Here is a 16,063-nt window from a genome sequence, read left to right as displayed (position 1 = left end):
GTCCTTGGCTTATAGATCTCTGCTTTCATCTTCACATGATGCTTTCCCTGTGAGTGTCTGTGTCTAGATTTCCCCTTTTTTATAAGGACAACAGTCATGCTGAATTAGAGGCCCACCCTACTCCAGTATGACTTCATCGTAACTAATCACATCTGCAATGTCTATTTCTGAATAAAGTCACATTCTAAGGTTCTGGGGGTTAGGACTTCAAAATATGAATTTGGAGGGGCGCACACTTCAACCTGTAACACTTTTATAGCAGGTAGAGCATGAATTACTCTTATTCCCGCTTTAAAGATGAAGAAACTGAGTCTCAGAGAGATGAAGTAATTCACCCAAAGTAAGTGAATTCCTGGGTCACAAATGCAAGTGTGCTGTGAGCTCAGTGGTCAGAGAGAGCCAGATAGTATAGTACCTCTTGCTATGAGTTTGTCTAGCTGTTCTCAAACATTTGGACCAGTAAGATCTGAGGCCACACCTGGGTGTGTAAAGAGAGGGGCAGTGGTCAACAGTGGCCTCTTCTTGGAATCCACTTCAGATACCCTGTTATTAAAAGCTTTATTTTGCTGCCGCTATGGCTGTACCTCATGAGGGTTTAACCTCTAGGGTAACTGTTTCCTCAAATTGTTTCTTATAAGTCTGTCGTTTCTCTCTGGTGGGCCCTTCCCTGAGGTGAGGAGAGCTGGGTACAATAAGCCTATTCAGGGCAGAAAGTAAAATGCCCCACGCTTCCCTTTGCTCTCTATAGCATCATTCTTTGCCTCCCTGTGCCTTTCTTTTGTCCTGCCTCTTGTGTAACATCAGTGTGGGTGTGGGGTGCGTGTGACTTGCCAGCAATGAGAGTGTGGCCGAGGACACCTGCCTGATGACTTCTGCACCAGAGCAGGCAGCCCTGGGCAGGCTTCCCAGGAACGGCTTCGCCACCATGCCGGCTCTGACCTGCACCTTCTGTTCTGCCTGAGTCCCTCTCACCAGCTAAAGCCGGTATCCCCTCATGGGTTCCTTTGGGCAGAAAGGAGGGACACACCCCATTTGTGAGCCCCCACCCTTGGGAGGCAGTGTAGGAAGTAGTCAAGTGCAGATTCTGGAGACAGATTCTAACCCCAGCTCTGCCACTTAGCAACCACATGAATTTAGGGAAGATGCTTAACCTATGTCGCGTCCTCATCCGTAAAACGGAGATGATAAATTTGTTTACCTCATAAGGTTATCACATGGATAAATGACATAATCCATAAATTGAGCCTAAAACAACATGTCTGCTATGTAATTCTAGCACTCAGTAAATGGAAGCAATACTTCCTTATGTGTTTATTTCTCAAATGCCTTTTGTTAATCTGCTCATTGAAAACTGGCGAGATGCATATCAAGAAGTTAACGGTTGTTATGTCCAGATAATGGAGTTACAGGTGACTTTATTGTCTTATTTTTGCTTATTTGTATTTTCTAAACTTTCTGTAATAAATATGTCTTACTTTTTTAATAAGAGAAAACAAACTCCCATCGAGGATCTACAGGGTGAAGTGGACTAGAGATGAGTGGGTACAAAGTGAAGACACGACCGTTGTCCTTAGTGGAGTTTAAAGTCTATGGAAGGAGAGGAAATAGATTAATTATGTAAGGGGGGGGGCAGTAATGCTTAGGGTGGGCTGGGGATGGAATCAGTCCCCCTTAGTGGCACCTGGCATGACAGAAATGCCATCGGGTTTTCCCCAGCATTCTCTGCGTATGCTCTTCATTGATCAGGAAATAAGAAAGTAAGATGATACACACAGTCAGATAAAAGAGCCACTCCTTTAATTTATCCCAGCAACCCAGGGGGATGGGGATGGAATTCTTGACATTCCTTTCTAAGGCACCTACTTCTAGGAAAGGGCTTACGTTAAAGAAAACGTTATGATTCTTTACATAGCACCTCTTACAAACGACCGGTATGAGCCCAGGTTGCAAAGCAGCATGTCAATCGGAATGAAGAAGTAATTTCCGGTTTTTCTCTCCCTCCGTAGCATTGTTAGTACCATCATTATACTGGCCGGAGCGATTGCACTCATCATTGGTTTCGGTATTTCAGGTATGTGATTCATTGCATTATCACAATCCATCCACCCCTTGTCACTAAGTCCCTCATCACTCGATGTGGTAGAATGGCAAGAGTACAGGGCTTGGACCAAGAAAACCTCGGAGTAGAGCACTGGTTCTTCTACTTATTGACTGTGTTCTCTGCGCTTTCTTCAGTTAACTCCCTGGACCTCAGTTTCCTCATTGATAGTGTGGAGGAAATAATGTCTACATCACCAGGTAGTCGAGAGAATCAGCGTGTTCTGTCTACCGGATAGTGCTGAAGATATCATTCTGGGATCATAGGTAACGTGCTGTGGCTGAGCCATTCTATCAATGGTTGGCCTGAGTAGATGATTCCTTTGCAATGAAGCTTCAGCTGAAGTGTTAAAGAGGATCACGTCTGTACACAGGTTTCTTAAAGAAAATACTTATACTGGTCATGACTGCTGTTCCTTGTAGGGAACAGAAGCCTTTGTGGCATGGATGGTGAGGTTCTGAATGCAGCTAACTGATGTCAGTTGCAGGAACAGTCTTCTCTTCTGTGTAGACCATGTCTCAGAAGCATCTATTGTGGATGCTGGATTAATTAAGACATTGAGTGAGTTAGACCAGCAGCTGTCCTCTCTGAAGCAAGTCGTTTGCTTCATTTCCCTTAAAGCGCCTGACTCAGGCCAACACATTTATTTTAACTTAGTCTGTGGCCAAAGCTGTCACTTTATAACTTTGCTTTTTTACAGTTCCAGCTGTCTTTTCGCTCTGTCACTCTCCTCCAACGTGTGTGCTGCCACTGAATAGTAATCACAAGACCTAAATGAAGAAAACTCATTGTAGATGTGTTTGCCTGGAAAAGACATTAGCATCCTTCTCCATTTTCTTTATCGACAAAAATATATATTTTGTCTTTCATCCATTTTTCTATTGGGTTATCATTTTCTTTTCAATATGTAGGAATTCTTTATATATTCTGGGTGCAATTTGGTTATGTGTATTGCAAAATCTCTTCTACTCTGTGGCTTGCTTTTTCACTCTCTTAATGATGTCTTTCAGTGAGCAAAGTTCCTAATTTTAACAGAGACCAATTTATCAATCTTTCCTTCATACCAGGAGTTTTTTGTAGGCAGTTTGGTTAAGAAGTCTGCCTATCCCAAGGTCATAAACATTTTCTTCTAGGTTATCTTGTAGAAGCTTTAATGTTCAACCTCTCACATTTATATCTACAACCATCTAGAACTATTTTGTGCGTGGGCAAAGATAGTGGTCAAGATAGGTCAAAACAGTATCCCTCCCCCACCTCTCGTTTTTGTCATAAATCAAGTATCCAAATGTGTATGGATCTGTTTCTGAGCTCACTAGCCTGTTTCATTCTAATATTCTTTTATAGTTCGTTTCCTCTTTATCTTATTTTCTCTCTTCCTATTCCTATTCATGGGCGCGCTCTCTCTCTCACCTTAAAATAGGTTTACAAGGTGTTAATTAGCTTCATAGTAGTTTCGAAGGAACCAGGTTTTAGTTTTCTTTTTACTTTCTCTGATTTTCTTATTTAATTAATCTTGGCTTTTATCTTTATTAATGTCCCTCTTTCTGCTTTGTTTTGCTATCTTCTAATTCTTTTTAAGTGATGATCCATTTTAAATTCTTTTTTATTTAAAAAATGTTTTTATTGACGTATAGTTGATTTACAGTGTTGCACTAATTTCTGCTGTGCAGCAAAAGTTATACACACACATACATTCTTTTTTTTAAAATTCTTTTCCATTATGGTTTAAACCAGGAGATTGTATGCAGTTCCCTGTGCAGTACAGTAGGACCTAGTCGTTGCTGTCTTTTAATTCTTTATCTAATATCTCAAAACAAGCACTTCACAAAATAGTATGTCCAGAAAGCCAATACATAGCTCTTAGTAGATACTGACATTTAGTTTTGCAAAGTGACTTACCAAGTTACTCTGCACAAGAAGTGTATGAAAGACCCAGTGCTCCACGTCCTCACCAACCCTGGATATTGTGGAATACTGTTGTGATTTTAACTTCTATTTCCTGGTGACTGAGGGACTGGGTACGCTTTCATATGAGAAACACAGTGTTGAGTGACAGAGCCAGACACAAAACAGTATATTCTGTACAAAAAACAGGCAAGTGAATCTCTGCTATTAGAAGGCAGAATAATGGTTATGACCCAGGGAAGAGTGAGAGAGCAGCCATTAGGAGGGGCGTAAGGGGACTTCTAGGGGATAGTAAAGTTCCATTTCTCAGTGTGGGTGGCGGGGACATGGGGCAGAGTTGTGATAATTCTTCAAACTGCAAAATTATGTGCACATTTTATGTATGTGTGTTATCCTTCTACAACTTCTATAACATATATTATATGTGGAAATAAAAATATTGACTGGTAAAGCAAATATTTTGGACTAACTTTTAAAGATATCAGTACATACATTTTGGTACCTTCCTCACTAATGCTTAACTCCGCTTCCACAGTTATAACTTAACCTATTTTTTTTAAGCTCTTTATTGGAATATAATTGCTTTACACTCTTGTACCAGCTTTTGAGGTACACCAAAGTGAATCAGCTGTGTTTATACATATATCCCCATATCCCCTCCCTCCCACAACTCCCTCCCTCCCTCCCTGTCCTGGCCCTCTAAGGAATCACCCATCATCGAGTTGATCTCCCTTTGTTATACAGCAACTTCCCACTAGCTATTTTACAGTTGGTAGTGTATATGTGTCTATGCTACTGCCTCACTTTGTCCCAGCTTCCCCTTCGCCCCCCACCCCATCTCCTCCAGTCCGTTCTCTACATCTGCATCTTTATTCTTGCCCTGTCACTGGGTTCATCAGTACCATTCGTATAGATTCCATATATATGAGTTAGCATACGGTATTTGTTTTTCTCTTTCTGGCTTACTTCGCTCTGTATGACAGTCTCTAGGTCTATCCACCTCATTACATATAGCTCCATTTCATTCCTTTTTATGGCTGAGTAATATTCTATTGTATATATGTGCCACATCTTTATCCATTCATCTGTTGATGGGCATTTAGGTTGCTTCCATGTCTTGGCTATTGTAAATCATGCTGCAATGAACATTATGGTACATGTTTCTTTTTGGATTATGGTTTTCTCTGGGTATATGCTCTGCAGCAGGATTACTGGATCATATGGTAGTTCCACTTTTAGTTTTTTAAGGAACCTCCAAACTCTTTTCCATAGTGGCTGTACCAACTTACCCACCAACAGTGCAGGACACTTCCCTTTTCTCCACACCCTCTCCAACATTTATTGTTTCTAGATTTTTTGATGATGGCCATTCTGACCAGTGTGAGGTGATACCTCATTGTCATAGTTATAACTTACCCTATTCTTGATCTTATTTACCACCTTGAATTAAAACTCTAGTGTTTGTCCTTCACTCTGAGTCTTGGTGCCTAACCCTTTGGGGGCCTAGAGCTAAATGGCTTGGCAGCAGAGCCCTTATAGGGTTATCTTTTATCTGATAGGGCTTTGACCATCCTAGTAAGAATTTTCACACTGTCACAGCTTCCCTGTGACAGTCACCATTTTGCTACTTATATCTTTTCCTGTGGCATAGCTATAATGACCTTGGGTACTGAGCTCAGTTCCTTGAATACAGAAGGTACTCCTTAAGTGCTTTTTTTTTTTTTTTGGCTGCATTGGGTCTTCAGTGCTGGGCATGGGCTTTCTCTAGTTGTGGCGAACAGGGGCTGTTCTTTGTTGTGGTGCGCGGGCTTCTCATTGTGGTGGCTACTCTTGTTGTGAAGCACAGGTCCTAGGCACTAGGGCTTCAGTAGTTGCAACACAATAATACTAAAACCCTACCACCAAAGAAAGATTGTCTGTCTTCTTTCTATTTCATAAGGTAAAAGCTGGTTATTTCAGATTAAATAGGCTGTTTATTAATTTAACACTATTTAGTTGGATTTTTCTCAATTGCCTCTATTAAAAGGACCAGAACCCTTACCTGAGAGCATTATATTATCACACTTTAAATAAATTAGATAAAATTTTAGCTGGATTAATACACAAGACAGTGAAATTAAGCAAAGAGCATTAGGTAGGTGATTATGATGATGATGGTGTTGGTGATATCTTTTGAACCTTTTCTGTGTTCACCTCACTGTGCTAAATAACTCTGCAAACCTTATCTGATTTACTACTCACAACAAACAGGAGATTAAATATGACTACGTCCTGATTAGAAACCTGCCTAAGGTTGCACACGGCTGGCAAGCAGGCACAGTTGTGTCTCAAGCTCTGGAAATTTACTTCCAGAACCCACACGCCTACCCATCACCCGACAGCAATGATAACACTCATGCAGAGCCTTGCGTCACTATTCCTGAGACCACAGATCTTAAAGATGTAAAGATATTCCTAAATACAGAAAAAAAAAGTCTGCTTCTTTGTAACTCTCTGAGGCCGTATATGTCACCTTCTCATAGCCATTCCACTCCTTACAAGGTCTACATATGGACCTCATCAGACATGAAATGCATTTGAGGTGGATTGTTTGGAAGAGAGGCTGAGCAGCTTCCATTAGGCTGGCGTTAGGGCAGCCTTCGTGGATGACCCTTTGAGAAGGAGGGAGATGCAGTGGAAAGGCCCCTGACCGTACTTTGCCAGTCCCTGTGCTCTCACTCACCCACTGAACAGTTCTGTGTAGTGGGAACACGTAGGGATCAGAGTTGTTCTAATCTCAGGTCTAACACTAACTGCGTGTCCCTTGGGATATAACAATGTTCCAGAACCTCACTGGTAAGACAGTCAGAGTCGTTGTGGGAATTGCACGAGAAAGTGTTTATAAAGTGCCAGACACACAGATGTGTCATAAATGGCTACTGCTGTTTATACTAATAGCATCCGTACCATTAATAATAATTTGCTATTATTAATGCATTCACATAGCACTTCCTAACATTTGTATAATTTCCAGGCCACACCAGGAAACTCCTCTGAAGTTAGGGAAGCCAGGGCAGGAAGCCACAGGACACTGCCTCCTAATTATGCTCCATCTTTGGTCACTGGATAAAGCAGTCAGGCGTGTGCTCGTGGCACCAACACAGGAGCACTGAAGTTGCTGGGAAAGAATTTGATACATATCTTTTCATTGTAGTCACCTGAGAAAATAAACAGCTGTTGGCCTTTCTTACATCTGCTTTAAGGTTTTTAATTGGTTTCATTTTCACATGAGGTGGGGATACTGTTTTAGCGGGTAGGCTCTCCACATTTTTCAGTCTGGCCCTGGATATCAGCAAAATGTGGTAGAAAGAGTTCAGGCTCAGGACTACCTCAGATAAGACCGAGTTTGATATTGGCTCCACTATGTGCTAGATACGGGGCTGTAGGCAAGCCATTTAATCCCACAGAGCCTCTTTGTCTTCACTCATAAAATGGGTAGAACAGTAATTCCTACCTCTCAAGGTTGTTATCTGGCTTAAAATGAGTCACTATTAGTAAAGCATGTAGTAAAGTGTTTCTTTCCTCCTGGTGCTCTGATCTGCAATCTTTCCAAATGATTCTAATTAATAATTGTTATCAACATCATTGATTTAAGGTTTAACGTGTGGTAAGTCAGGTACTATGTGAAGCTCTTTACCTACATTGTATCATTAGTCCTTTCAGGGACCCTCTGAGGGAGCTACTGTTATTAGCATCCCCATTTTACAGATGAAGATAATCATGGAATAGAGAAGTTAGAAAACTTGTCCAAGGTCCCATATCCGGTGAGTGGCAGAGCTGGAGCTTGAACACAGACAGCCTGATACCTGCTCTCAAATGCCATGCTCCGCTGCTGCTTCCTTACATGGTTCCTTTATCTAACCTGGGCCCCGCATCCGTCCTCCCTTCCTTCCTCCCTCCCTTCCTCCCTCCCTAATATTTATCTACTTATTTATTTTGGCTGTGCCAGGTATTAGTTGCAGCACATGGGATCTTCCTTGCGGCATGCAGGCTCTTAGTTGCGGCACGAGAGATCTAGTTCCCTGACCAGGGATCGAACCAGGGCCACCTGCACTGGGAACGTGGAGTCTTACCCACTGGACCAACAGGGAAGTCCCATGGCCCAGCATCCTTTCTGATGTCTTCTCACAAGAGCAACTGTTATCCCCAACCCTTGCCTCTTCTCTGGCAAGAGTGGCACCCACAGGTACCACCCCAGGTTCCACTGGTGCAGGCTTAAGCCTATGTGTTTCCACCTTTAAGCCATGTGCTATGGTGCCCATCTGCACAGCTGGGTTACAGCAGAAGCTGAGGATGCTCGCTATGCTACTGGAATCTACAGTACTTGTCTTACCGAGTCATTCCAAAGGGAAGTTCATTTCCCAGGTTTCATTCAGTGGTGTGGGGCATCCCAGAATCATAATTTCTATAAAGAATCCTTGCTTTGTGTTACCTATAACCCCACTTTCCAAGAGATTCCTGCTCCTCCCGCAGAGGGCAGTTGAATAGTGCCCACCCGTGTGAAGACAGAATGGCCCCAAGTTCAGCTTGCTCCCCTTTGACAGCTCCTCTTTTCCCACGCAGACCAGAGCTCTGAGAGCAATGAGCCCTCGTGAGCTGGAGAATTCATTTTCAGTAAGTGGCTGGGGCTTCTCACTTTAAAGAGGTTTGATGGAATCTTAGAGACCAATGGAACTCTTAAAATCCATGCCTGTTTACATTAACAAAATTTTGTATCCGCAGATAGCTGCCTCTAACCACCTCACAGTCCTTTTACCCTCAACACACCACACAAGAGCCCCTGGTGGTTAAGAGGTCTGGAGAGTCACATTAGGCCAGACTGTGGTTCCTAGAACGTAGCTCCTTGAGCCAATACTTGTTTGCAAAATTGAAGGCCGATTTCTTTCTGAGAGAAGCAATATTTAAATGCTATTGCTTGCAAGTTAAATTTCATTTTGTCACTTGTAACCGTCATTTATGCACCTAACAAATAAGTATTTACTGATTGCTTTCTGGGTGCAAAGCAACGGCCAGACCCTCATGGTTTTTTTTTTTAATTCTCACTGGCTTTTATTCCTCCTCCTGGTTTGCTACAAGGAGGGGGGATTTCATGAACTTTACACTCATTCCATTTGCCACATCTTTAATGCAACCTTAAATGAGCTAGAGCCTGCAGCGGGTCCCTGGGGCACCCCACAGCTGCCTACTTCTAATCATTAAGTTTTCTAAGAGATATTTCAACAAATTCCCCACCTGTGGGCTCAAGGCCAACACATTAAAATTAATTCGGTAACATAATTACTGAACTGAGGTATGTCATTACCATTTCATTCTCTCCATAAACTGTGCTAATCATGTTTTTTTGTTTCTAAAAAGTAATTTTTCAATTCAACTTTAATGGAACTTTATAAACTACTATCAAATTTACCCTTGCTCTGACATAGTTACAATTGCTCTATGATTTTATTGAGAATCATGGTATATTTTCACTGCTTTTTTTTTTTCACTGACTCACATTTCCCCAAAATTTAGATGGGATAATCTTGCCAAATGTTCCCTACTCCTACAATCATTTCGGATAAAATCACTATTTCAAACAGTGCCTTGATTTCTACTGATTTTCATTCATTCACTCATTCATTTATTCATTCACTCAACAAATAGTATTTTTCTCTGTAGAAACACAGCACTAGGCACTTGTCTTAGTTTGCTCAGGCTGCCATAACAAAATATCATACACAGGGTAGCTTAAACAATAGAAATTTATTTTCTAACAATTCTAGAGGCTGAAAAGCACCCCACGCTCCAGGCTCCAGATGGACCCGTCTCTAAGGCTTCCATTAGAGGCCCTCTGGCCTGTTGAAGCATAGAGCTGAATAACACTATGGTCTGGTCCTATAAGATCTAAGAAGTCTGACAGCCTTGCTTCATCTTGTCTCATTTTTCTATCCCCTTTAGTTTTTCCGTACCGAGCAGGCCGTGTGTAAGCCTGTCTCTATTCCTGGCTTCTGTTGAGGTGGCTGTTAAAATCCCAGTGAGTCACACCTATGATCTCCTTATCAAATGGTTATTCACCCACACCCTGAGTGCTCTCTTCAGAACAGTCTTCTCATTTTTTGCGATATGGATATGCTGAGAAGTTTCCAAATCTTCAAGTTATGGTTCCTTTTTGCTTAACAATTCCTTCTTCAACTCATCCCTCTCCTTTCCCATATTTTAATATAAGCAGTCAGGAGTAACCAAGCCTCTCTTTCGACACTTTGCTTAGAAATTTCCTCAGCTAAATATCCAATTTTAACACTCACAAGTTCTACCTTCCACAAAACACTAGAACACAGTTCAGCCAAGTTCGATGCCACTTTCTAACAAGAACTGCTTTTCCTCCAGTTTCCAATAACATATTCCTTATTTCCCATCTGAGATCTCACCAGAATCACCCTTAACTTCCACATTTCTAGCATGCATGTCAAAACTCTTCCATTACCCAGTTCCAAAACTTCCTCCACATGCTTAGGTACTTATTGCAGCAGTACCCCACTTCTTGGTACCAAAATTTATATCCGTTAGGGTTCTCCAGAGAAATAGAACCAATAGGGTGGGTGTAGATATGTGTGGGGGGTGGTGGTGGGGGGATGTGTACGGAGGAGGAGAGTGGCGGGGAGAGAGAGCAGTGAAGGGAGAGAAAGGCAGAGAGAGAGAAGGTAGAAAGAGAGAGACTCATGTTTAGAAAGAATTGACTCACGTGATTCTGGACTTTGAGAAGTTCCAAGATCAGCAGTCAGCAAGCTGGAGACCAGGAGATTTGAGTCCAAAGGCCTGAGAACCAGGAGAGCCAATGACCTAATTCCAGCCTGAAAGGCAGGCTCAAGATCCAAAAAAAGGACACGTTTCAGTTCAAGTCTGAAGGCAGGAAAAGACATATCCTAGTTCAAAGGCAGTTGGAGTTCCCTCTTGCTCAGCCTTTGTGTTCTATTTAGGTCTTTAATTGACTGGATGAGGCCCACCCACATTAAGGAGGGTGATCTGCTTTACTGATTCAAATATTAATCTCCTTCAGAAACATCCTCACAGACACACCCAGATTGTCTGACCTTATGTCTGGGTCCTCTGTGGCCCAGTCAAGCTGACACGTAAAATTAACCACCAAAGCGTTATAGGACTTACAAACATGATTAAGACATTTTTTTCCCTTGAAAAGCTTACAAATTGTGCCAGAGACCGACTAGAGACAAGGCAGAGGGAGACAGATGCTATAATAAAGGCAAAAAAAAAGTGTTCGGGAAGAGTAAAGAGAGAATCTATTGATTTTGTTTTGGCACATCAGAAGAGGGTTTCATGCGCATCCTGCCATCTGAATAGCCTTGAATGTAAGTAGAATTTGGATAACTGGTGATGAAGGAGTAGAGGGAACCATAAATTGTAGGTGCACGATGAACAGGGGTGTGTATGAAGATGCACAGCATAATTATAACCGCTATTAGCCTGCAATGTCTTGGATATCAATCTGTCAAATAAAAACAATTAAAAAGCACATTAAATCTTTAAAGCAGTGTTCCAGAAAATGCCAAGGCAGGGGATGCGGTGTGCTGTACACATACTACCCAGCTAAACTTCATACTACCCTCTTTCATAATTTTTCTCCCAAATCTCCCACACGAATGACCATGCATCGCAGCTACTCTAAGGCCTCCAAAACATCCTCCCAACCCAGCCTATGCACATGTTTTGTTGCCCCTGCCTCCTTTTTACTGATAACTTTTCTTCCATCAGTAGCTCTCTATTCTTTATAATATAAATTCATCTAGCTTGCTTTTCTAGTTCTGTGCGTCACCTGTTATCTTCATCTACTTTATAAAGGCCTAGGAGCTAATGAGACAATTCCAACCTCTTATGGGCTGGAAGACACAAGACGCCAAAGATATTCCCTATGTTCATAATGTATACCCCTTACATTTGAAAAATAGCAAATATGCTTTGCTTATGTATTTGTCCATTGAAAGCAGCAAATCAATAAATCACTTGATATGCAAAGACTACAGGATAGACTTTGAAAGGATGTAGTGGAAAGTGTGGCTGGAAAGACAGCAATAAGGGCTAACACCCATGAGCATTTCCTGTGTGCCCTGCAGTATTTAACTTTGAAGGCCATGCTGTATAGTTTGGAGTTTACTCCACAGCCCTTGGGAGCCATGGAAGATTAGTGATTAGAAAATTGACATGTTCACATTGAACTTTAAGGTCTACCTTAAAGATTATATAAGATTAATTTATGTAAAATAGATTAGATGGAGGCAAAGATGAGAGGCAGGAATACCAATAAGGAAGCTAAGAAGTCCAGTTGAGAAGAGCTCAGCACCCACCATGTTGGACTTTCTTGGCTGTAAGAAAGAGAGGTTTGTGCAGACCATTATAATGTAAGGTGTTTGTTTAAAGGATACTCAGACAGTAGGACAGGAACTAGATCTGAAAACCTTCAAGATCTAAGACGGCTCTGGGGATAGGGGACTTTCTTCATCTTTTCCTCTCATGGTCTCTCCCCCCACACTTCTTTGGGTCTGTTCCACTCTCTTCTTGAGCTCAAAGACCCATCCTCTCCTTAGCTTCACATCCAAACCATGGAAGAAGGCTCTCAAGTATATTCAGTTAATTAAATCACCCCTATAGGCATCCCCAGTCAGCAGCCTCCAGTACAGAAAGAAGAGCTGGTCAACTCTTTACAGACTGAGTGGGCTATCGGCTGAGCAAGTGAGGAAGAGGCAGTGGACGTGGCTGTCACCGTTATTAATACTTCTACTTGTGATATGTTTGGAGAGGAGGGTGTGACTTCCATCTCAGGCAAAAACTCAATTTAATTAAGTACCATTCTTCATTATGCCATAGCTGGCACTCTAACCTTGGCCAAGTCACTTCTATTCTCTATGCCTTAGTTTCTTCATCATTCAAGTGCAGATAAAAGTAGCAGCACTTTAGAATTTAGCATTCTTCAGAATTAGTAGCTATATTTAGTTAACATGAGGTTTCATTTGTGCCACTTCTGGTTAACTAAGAATACCAATACCTTATATGTGTATTACAGTTAGAAAATCAAGTTCACATCCATTTGATTTGATCCTCACAGGACCTCTTTAAGGTAGTAAGACAGATATCATTACCTCCATTTTTCTGAGACCCAGAGACGTAGTTAAGGTCACATAGCTCTTAAGTGACAAACCAGGATTTGAATTCTCATCTTCAAAACCCAAGTCCCATACGTTCTACTCTTGTTTGGTCTCCAGGTTTCAGTTTCTTGGTCTCAAAAAGCTACTGTGTAGCTTTTTTACCTACTTTTGGCAGATCTGCTGTAGGTATCAAAACTATTATCTTAATGCTCTTTCTATTTTTATTGTCTTCTTTTTTCACGCCTCTCCTGTTTTGTATATTTCTAATTTATTACAGAAGTCCCTGTTTGGCTTTTTAGTAATGAAGGATTTGGTTGTAGATGTTCAAAAGCTTCCCTTGGCATTGACCCTTGTTTCCTGAATTGTAGGAAGACACTCCATCACGGTCACTACTCTCACCTCAACTGGGAACATTGGGGAGGATGGAATCCTGAGCTGTACTTTCGAACCTGACATCAAACTTTCTGATATCGTGATACAGTGGCAGAAGGAAGGTGTTATAGGCTTGGTCCATGAGTTCAAAGAAGGCAAAGATGACTTGTCAGACCAGGATGAAATGTTCAGAGGCCGGACAGCAGTATTTACTGATCAAGTAATAGTTGGCAATGCCTCTCTGAGGCTGAAAAATGTGCAGCTCACAGATGCTGGCATCTATAAATGTTACATCATCACTTCTAAAGGCAAGGGGAATGCTAACCTCGAGTATAAAACTGGAGGTAAGTTACTTTTGAAGAGAGGGGAAGAAGGTGCCAGAAGATATTTGAGACTAGAGAGTGTGAATTGCTGATGAAATGTCATATTATGCTCATGAGTGACTAATGTCAGACAAAGACCATCCAAATTCTGCTAGCAGCCATCCTTGCTGTCCAAGACCCACACCAATTCCAGAAGTAACCCACTATAATATTAGGTCTTAAAATCCTTTGTTCAGGACTCTAGCTTCTTCCAAATGTTCTCATATATTCCCTGTAATATTTTGCTAAAATATGTTTTCTCCATCAGTGGCTCTCTGCTTTTTCCCTTTTATGGTAGCCTTTGGTCTTGCTAGTGAGAGAAGCCTATAATCTGGTCTGCAACTTCTCTGTGCTTAGAGGGCCCTAGCCCAAGTCTGAAATCATATACATCCAGGGACTCACGACAGTGGAACCCACTATAGGAGACGTTCAAAGGTAACTGACCAAAACAATATTGTCCTATAAACTCACGAATCCTCCCCCAGTGAAATCCACACTTCCTTACCAACTAAATTTAACATGTTTTCTTAATTTATGTATAAGGGACTCAGATACTGTACGGAGTAAAAAGAGATTAAGAAAACAAAGATAATTGTCCTTCCTTCTGTAGCGCTCATAGTACAGAGCTTACAGAGTTGAGGGTCAGGGCAGAGATAAGAAACATATGTAAATATCTATCCTAATTAGTGAAGTGTATTAAATGCTTTAGGTGAAAATATAGAGTGATTTGGGGATTCAGAGGAAGAGAGAGATCATATCCAAATGCGTAAGGAGGAAAGGGATAGGAAGGCCCCCGTGGAGAGAATCTGACATTTGAGAGGAGCCTTGAAGAACAGGCAGAACGTGTCCTGAGGCCTCCCAGCCTAAGCCAGTCTGCACAGGCCTTTCTTGGACTCCTCATAACATGTGTATGTAATGGTTTGAAGCATAGATCTAGAAGTCAGACGTGGGCACTTACAGTGGCCTGGGCAAGGCAACCTCACAGAGTCTCAGCTTCTTCGTCTTAAAATAGGAATTAATAGAGTCAGGTCAAAGGGACACGGGAGCCAACTGAAAGGGCTTCCAATGGCAGAGCTGGAACAATTTGAGCAACAAGATAAACAAAATAGTATTAAATTATAACTAAGTATAAAATAAATATACCAGTCCAAACTTATGAGGGAGATGAAACAAATCTTCTTTACAGATGAATTCCAAATAATGTTTTTGGATCTCTCCTCCTCCAGGAGGTGGAGCTTAGAACTTCGCGGCTCCCCAACCACCACACATAGGGTGTGTTAGACTCTGTGAAGTCCAGCTTCCAAAGAAACCTGGTAAACATACCATCAGCCAGGTGATCAAAGTTAACATCCTCATGATAAGTCATGTTGATAGCATGCACTCTCTGATGTGACATGATGAGAAGGGCACTTTTACTTCTACAGTTTTCCTCTCCAAAACCCATAACCTCAGTCTAATCATGAGAAAAACATCAGACAAATTCCAAAAGAAGGCATCCTACAAAATACTTGGCTAGTACTCCTCAAAGCTGTCAGCATCATGAAAAACATGGAAAGACTGAGAAAGTGTCACAGACCAGGGGCATCTAAAAAGACACGACAAATAAGTGCAAAGTGGTATTCTGGATGGGATCTTGGGATAGAAAATTGACATTAGTGGAAAAACTGGTAAAATCCAAATAAAGTCTGGAGTTTAGTTAATAGTAATACACGAAAGATAGCTTCTCAGTTTTGTCAAATGCATCATGGTTATTTAGGATGTTAATATTAGGGGAAACTGGGTGAGGAGTATACAAGAACTCTGCGTACTATCTTTGCAACTTTTCTGTAAATCTAAAACTATTGCAAAATTAAAAGCTTATTTTGGTAAATGGGCACAGTAACAGATATCCCTAGGACTGTGGTGAAGGACAAATGAAATAATGTCTGGAATTTGGCCCCTAGCACAGAGCACACCCTCACCCTCAGTAAATGATGGTTCCCTGTCACGTACACTCAGGTTCCCATGTCGCCCCCCGGAGCTTGTTCCCTGCCTGCTCCACATACATAAGTCTCGTCTCCCCTGCTGGGCAGCAGGCTCTTTAAGGGCACTGCAAAAGCTTTCCTTCCAGATGCCTTAGAGGACTGGGGTGGGGAGGGTGGGGGGGACTC

General features: G+C 41.7%; 1 protein-coding gene across 1 annotated transcript in view; it reads left to right on the top strand.

The window, feature by feature from the left end:
* The first annotated feature begins 269 nt into the window (after positions 1-269).
* The window catches only part of VTCN1 (V-set domain containing T cell activation inhibitor 1), a 29,988-nt gene continuing 14,194 nt past the window's right edge, over positions 270-16,063 (top strand). Inside the window, exons 1-4 of the mRNA XM_057702225.1 lie at positions 270-340; positions 2,007-2,071; positions 2,236-2,298; positions 13,548-13,895. Of these exons, the coding sequence (XP_057558208.1) occupies positions 270-340; positions 2,007-2,071; positions 2,236-2,298; positions 13,548-13,895 (547 nt within the window). The remainder of the gene's footprint in view (positions 341-2,006; positions 2,072-2,235; positions 2,299-13,547; positions 13,896-16,063) is intronic.

The sequence above is a fragment of the Hippopotamus amphibius genome, chromosome 1, assembly GCF_030028045.1.
Source record: "Hippopotamus amphibius kiboko isolate mHipAmp2 chromosome 1, mHipAmp2.hap2, whole genome shotgun sequence".
Lineage (NCBI taxonomy): Eukaryota > Metazoa > Chordata > Mammalia > Artiodactyla > Hippopotamidae > Hippopotamus > Hippopotamus amphibius.
The sequence above is the reverse complement of the archived record's forward strand: the minus strand, read 5'-3'. Positions and strand labels throughout refer to the sequence as shown.